At 40.7% G+C, this 6,000-nt stretch overlaps 2 protein-coding genes across 2 annotated transcripts in view; both read right to left on the reverse strand.

Annotated features, from left to right (window-relative positions):
• LOC121385489 (atrial natriuretic peptide receptor 1-like) overlaps positions 1-4,238 on the reverse strand; it is a 34,883-nt gene extending 30,645 nt beyond the window's left edge. Inside the window, exons 1-3 of the mRNA XM_041516188.1 lie at positions 3,948-4,238; positions 2,521-2,656; positions 545-636 (exon numbers count right to left, since the gene is read on the reverse strand). Coding sequence (XP_041372122.1) covers positions 545-571 — 27 coding nt within the window. The 5' untranslated portion in view covers positions 572-636; positions 2,521-2,656; positions 3,948-4,238. The remainder of the gene's footprint in view (positions 1-544; positions 637-2,520; positions 2,657-3,947) is intronic.
• The window catches only part of LOC121385490 (atrial natriuretic peptide receptor 3-like), a 17,692-nt gene continuing 12,729 nt past the window's right edge, over positions 1,038-6,000 (reverse strand). The window contains exons 2-5 of the mRNA XM_041516189.1: positions 5,002-5,286; positions 3,948-4,252; positions 2,521-2,656; positions 1,038-1,189 (exon numbers count right to left, since the gene is read on the reverse strand). Of these exons, the coding sequence (XP_041372123.1) occupies positions 1,038-1,189; positions 2,521-2,656; positions 3,948-4,252; positions 5,002-5,286 (878 nt within the window). The remainder of the gene's footprint in view (positions 1,190-2,520; positions 2,657-3,947; positions 4,253-5,001; positions 5,287-6,000) is intronic.

Below are 6,000 nucleotides of genomic sequence, written 5' to 3' on the forward strand. Positions count from 1 at the left end.
GTTTAACGACACCACTAAAGCACATTGATTTATTAATCATCGGATATTGGATACCAAACGTTTGATAATTTTGTCAGTTTTTGAGAGGAAAGCCGCTACATATTGCCATTAGTAGCAAGGAATCTTATATATGTTCCATCCCACAGACAGGAAAGCACATACCACGGCCTTTGACCAGTTGTGGTGAAAAACAATAGAAGTAGAAAAAAACAAAACGAAACTCTAATGAAGGAAGGAAATATATAATGAATGCTATTTAAGAAAAACAGCCATTCGATGATGAAATGAATGATATATAATATAGCAATACATACAACAGTAAATAATCTTGGTATTAAGTGTATCATACACATTACATTTTTATACTGAACTATTTAAAAGACAAACAAACAAAAAGAAGGAACACAAAGAAAGAACAACCACAAAGAAAAACAAAACCCTAAGAAAAAAACAAAACCCTAAGAAAAAGAAAAAGAAAACAAACAAACAAACAAACAAACACTGGGTATGTATTTCTTTTGAGATGGTGAGATGTTTTGACCACCTGAAAGTCGCCAGTCTCTGGATCCATGTCTAATATAGCAAAGTCTGTCTGACGATCACCATCCTCGTTTATATGATATTTGCCCGTGACACCTACAAAACAAATAAAGTAAAGCAGAGTTTGTTATGTTGAACAACACCACTAAAGCACATTGATTAGATGTCGAACATTAGGTAAATGTTGTTTTAGAGAGGAAACCAGCTACGCATTTTCATCAGTAGCAAGTTGTCTTTTATATGAACCACCCCACAGATAGGACAGCACATACCATGACATTTGATACACCGGTCGTGGTGCATTGGCTGGAACGAGATATAACTGTAAAAGAAGTGACGGATGTCATTGGTGGACCAGAATATTCTCTCCTTTCGCAAACACCTGATATCATCACTGTATGTATTCCCTTGAACTCTATCCTGTGCCAGCTTGGGTTTTCTAAGCTGTAGTCTGGGTGGCAGTCCTATGGGCGGTGAAAGAGGTATGAAACATTGTGTTACGTATTTCCTAGAGAAGAAGCTGTTCTCCTGAGTACGAGCACCTGGTAGCGGATCATGCAACACCTGATTTCATCACTGTATGTATTCCCTTGAACTCTATCCTGTGCAAGCTTCGGTTTTCTAAGCTGTAGTCTGGGTGGCAGTCCTCCTACGGGCGGTGAAAGAGGTATGAAACATTGTGCAACACCTGATTTCATCACTGTTTTGGCAGTGATTCATGAGAGCATGTAATCACAGCTGTAGTTAGTCTAATGAGCTCTGTGCTGTGCTAATTCTGAAAGTCTGAAGTGGCAGTCCTCTTTGTGGCGGTGTGAGAACGATGATATCTCCAGTAACTTATCTCCTCGGGAGTGGCTGTCCTCTTATAGACGGGGCACTAGATAGAGATTCATGAAATCAACCACTATTTCGCCAAATATTCATTCGACTTTGCATTGTGCAGAAATACGGACCTGTTCAGATATTACGGTTTTGTCGCTTAGATTATATCCTGTCCAGTTTACATTGATAGCATATTGGTCATAGGACTATCATGTATAGCTTTTGAATAGACCATCAATACTGTGTTAACGTCACATGTACACATTCATTATTATTCTCCATTGTAATACTCACAAGCAGAACGTAACAGTTATTATAACACATGTTTATGTATGAAAATTGATTTTTATTATAAACATGTACAATATTATGTTTCACTATTATACAGGAAATAAGGGAAAGGAAAACTTTGTTTAAAGACACCTCCGCAATTTTTAAACTACAGATGTTGGGTATCTAACAAATGGTTATTTCGACTATTGGTCTGATGAATGTGTTCAAGTTGACGTTTGATTTGTTCAACGACATCATTAAATCACATTGATTTATTTAATCACTGGTGTGTGGGTGTCAAACATTTTGTACTTTTGATATACAGTCTTACTTATTTAGTAAAAATCAACTTTCTAGAGCACATCGATTAATTAATAATCGGCTATCGGATGTCAAACATTTGGTAATTCTGACATCAGAGGAAACCTGCTACATTTTTCCTGTGCAGAAAGGGATTTTGTACATGCACTTTCCCACAGACAGCTGGCGTCTGAGAACTGAAAATCTGCGTGACTCATTTATCGGTTACGCAGAAATTAATCCAAGTGACACATTTCCTTCTTGCTTAACCTGTTATAGACAAGTAAATGGTGACGCAAATTTCGCGTGAACACAAAATAGACTATGCCAATTTAGATTCGCCAGAGCAACGCGCGAACGAAACGATCGTTCCCGCAATGTTTAGAGGCCTGAGACAGGAAAACACGTACCACGGCCTTTAACCTGTTGTGGTGCACTGGTTGGAACGAGACAAAATACAATCAGTTAAATGGATCCACCAAGGTGGTTCGATCCTGCAACGCAAGCACCTCAAATGAACACTCAACCGACTGAGCTTAATCCCGCCAGAGAATAAAAGAACATAGTGTTGGCGCTGACATTTACCTGTAAATGTTTTGTTCCAGCAAAGTCTGGACAAACTGTACCCGTCTGTGTAGTGGATACCGAGGTCTAAAGCCTGTTTTACCAGGTGGCCGTATCTGATAACTCCGTCGTAGAATGCTCCAATGTAAAAATTAACCTGTAACAAAACCAACGAGATATTAGTGCATTAGAACAGCTAGGTAGCAAAGCTAAGAATTAGTAAGAAAGGTGGGGAGATAAAGTAGGTAAAATAGTTTGAAAAATAATTATTTAATTTTGGCGTTGGAGCCTACTACTGGGCCAGTGTAATCAGTCTGCAAGACACCGGCCTCGGTGGCGTCGTGGTTAGGCCATCGGCCAACAGGCTGGTAGGTACTGGGTTCGGATCCCAGTCGAGGCATGGGATTTTTAATCCAGATACCGACTCCAAACCCTGAGTGAGTGCTCCGCAAGGCTCAATGGGTAGGTGTAAACCACTTGCACCGACCAGTGATCCATTACTGGTTCAACAAAGGCCATGGTTTGTGCTATCCTGCCTGTGGGAAGTGCAAATAAAAGATCCCTTGCTGCTAATCGGAAAGAGTAGCCCATGAAGTGGCGACAGCGGGTTTCCTCTCAAAATCTGTGTGGTCCTTAACCATATGTCTGACGCCATATAACCGTAAATAAAATGTGTTGAGTGCGTCGTTAAATAAAACATTTCTTTCTTCCAGTCTGCAAGACAGCACCTAACACGGCTTTTGTTTGATACACCAGTCAAGGAGCACTGGTTGGGAGGGGGGGGGGGGGAGAGCCCAATCAGAGAATAGGTCCAACGAAGAGGTTTGATCCTTCGACCCGCCTTGCTTTTAATAGGTCAACTCCAGGACGATCCTAACTGTAACTTGCCTTACTTGAGTGACCTCCAGCCCTCCCCTTATTTGTTATTGGTATGTAGGGAAGCGCTAGAGGACACGCTATGTAATGCTTTGGCAAGCATAGACAACCAGATCGTCACAAGCTACTGCGTTTAAAATACACACTGTTTACTAAATCTGAAGTTGTCACTCAGCTGCTTTAGTTTGATTATTCCCGAGTCCAGTCAAGACATTAAACTTACATGTTGTTAACCAGTACCAACATGTCACGTGGGCACACACTTTGCTCTACGGCACCACAAGAAAGTACAGCACAGGTTCGTTTCGCATAGAGGTGTCGGGTTTCTTCTTGTAACGTTGGTACTGGTTGTAGTTTTAATAGATTTACCTGTTTATAAACGTTCTCCTGAAAAGCAGTATGTGTTAATCCTTTCTTTGAAACAATAAATGTAATGATACAGCTAAAAATTATATTCACGTTGTTTTTTATTTGTTGTTGTTGTTGTTGTTTTTGTTTTTGTGTTTTTTTGTTTTTTGTTTTTTGTTTGTTGCTTTGGTGGGTTTTTTTGGGGGGTTAATCAATATACTTACTTGTTCGCCTTTGAAGTCAAAGTTGTACGTTTTATTGGCTTCACGGATCACAAGTTCTGTGAAGTTCGTCCAGTTTTCGGACGTTGGTTCAAACAGTGAGATTCGAAGTAGCACTTCGTACGCTTTCTTTGCGTCAGGGTCACGTGAGTCTCCTCTCCTCCAATCATGGTTGCCCCAGTAGTCGCCCGGAAACGGAAACGGTAAGATTTCCAAGAACACGTACTCCCCGGTGCTGATATGTCCCAGTTCGTAACATCTTAACAGAAACTCTCTCAGGGTATCGCCAGACACGACGAGTATTACAACTGCAATAATAGAAAGCGTTTTTGCTGTATACTCAAGTCCTAGAATAATTAGTGGGGGTTGCAATAACAAGAATACGGGCTCATTATAATACATATAATCCAGGTAGAAAAAAAAATCTTACAATAACATCATCTGCATTGAGAATATATTTGTGGTAAAGTAACCATTACCTTTTGAATGTCTTCTGATATGAGCGATCTTATAAAACGTTAACATTGTCAGCAATGCGAATACTTTGGACTAAAGTAACGAGACATGTCTTCTGATGTAGGCGATCTCATCATCAATGTTATTCTGTGACCTGTAGAATGTCTTCTGATGTAGGATACCTTATAGTCAGCAATGTGAATTGATTTGGAGTAAATTAACCAGACACATACCTCTAGAATGTCTTCTGATGTAGGATACCTTATAGTCAGCAATGTGAATTGATTTGGAGTAAATTAACCGGACACATACCTCTAGAATGTCTTCTGATGTAGGCGATTTTGTCCTCAATGCTATCCTGTAATCTCAAGTGGGTCTGGGGGGGGGGGGGGGGGGGTGGTGTGGTGGTCCGGATTGGATTATTGCAGGCGGGGGGGGGGGGGGGGGGGGGGGGTCGGTGGTCCTATTGGATTATTTCTCGTTTCAGTCAGAGCACCACCCCCCCCCCCCCCATGAAATAAATTAACCAGGCACATACCTCTAGAATGTCTTCTGATATACTCAAGTTAATTAATTTGAAATAAATTAACCAGACACATACCTCTTGAATGTCGTCTGATGTAGTCGATCTTTTTATCGATATTATCCTTTAGCCTGAGGTCGAGGAAGTGCGGATGGATGTTCTCCTTCTGAAGCCCATCTCTGAGCGAGTTTCCCAGGATCTGGTACTGAGGGTGTTCTGTGTCCACCACCAGGATCACCTCCGTCCAGTTGAACTTTCTGAAGATCACAGAGATCACCTGGCGAGCGTGGCACTGGCAGTACGCAAATCGTGTCAAGGTCGGGTACACGGTCTTGTCCACGAATATCCCAGAATCGCCAAGTCCTAGAAATTAATCAGACATATGGTTGAGGACCACACAGATACTGAGAGAGGAAACCCGCTGTCGCCTCTTCATGGGCTACTCTTTTCGATTAGCAGCAAGGGCTCTTGTATATGCAAGACAGGATAGCACATACTAGTCGTGGTCCATTGGCTGGAACGAGAAATAGCCCAATGGGCCGACCGATGGGGATCGATCAAGGTTCAAAACGAAGAGTCGGTTTCGTCAACGGTAGCATTATATCATATTGATTTTTTTAATCATCGACTGTTAGATGTCAAACAATAAATGATAGAAAGAATAATAGACCTCTTTCACATTCCATTGCGCATGTGCGCGTAGCGGGGCAACTGGTGAATTAGCTCTATTATTAATTATTGTATCAATAGGAACCCAAAACGTCTGTAAACATCCAACAAATACTTATTGGAGACGTTTGCGTATTATTGCTATCACGAATTGTTTTTATTTTGTTGTTAACGCCATCGGTTCCGATTCGTATACAGTAAATATCGGATATGGGCTGAAATGATAATGTGTGTGTGCGCGCGTGTATGTATGTATGCAGATATTTATCGTATTCAACGTGATTTAAATATTTATAAAGCATCATACGGATAACTACATTCTGGATTTTTTTTTCGGGATTTCGTTTTAGCGAATTATTTAAAATTTTGTTCAGTATTTTGAAGAAAAATGAAGTGATACGTATGGAA

Source organism: Gigantopelta aegis, chromosome 11, assembly GCF_016097555.1.
Source record: "Gigantopelta aegis isolate Gae_Host chromosome 11, Gae_host_genome, whole genome shotgun sequence".
NCBI lineage: Eukaryota > Metazoa > Mollusca > Gastropoda > Neomphalida > Peltospiridae > Gigantopelta > Gigantopelta aegis.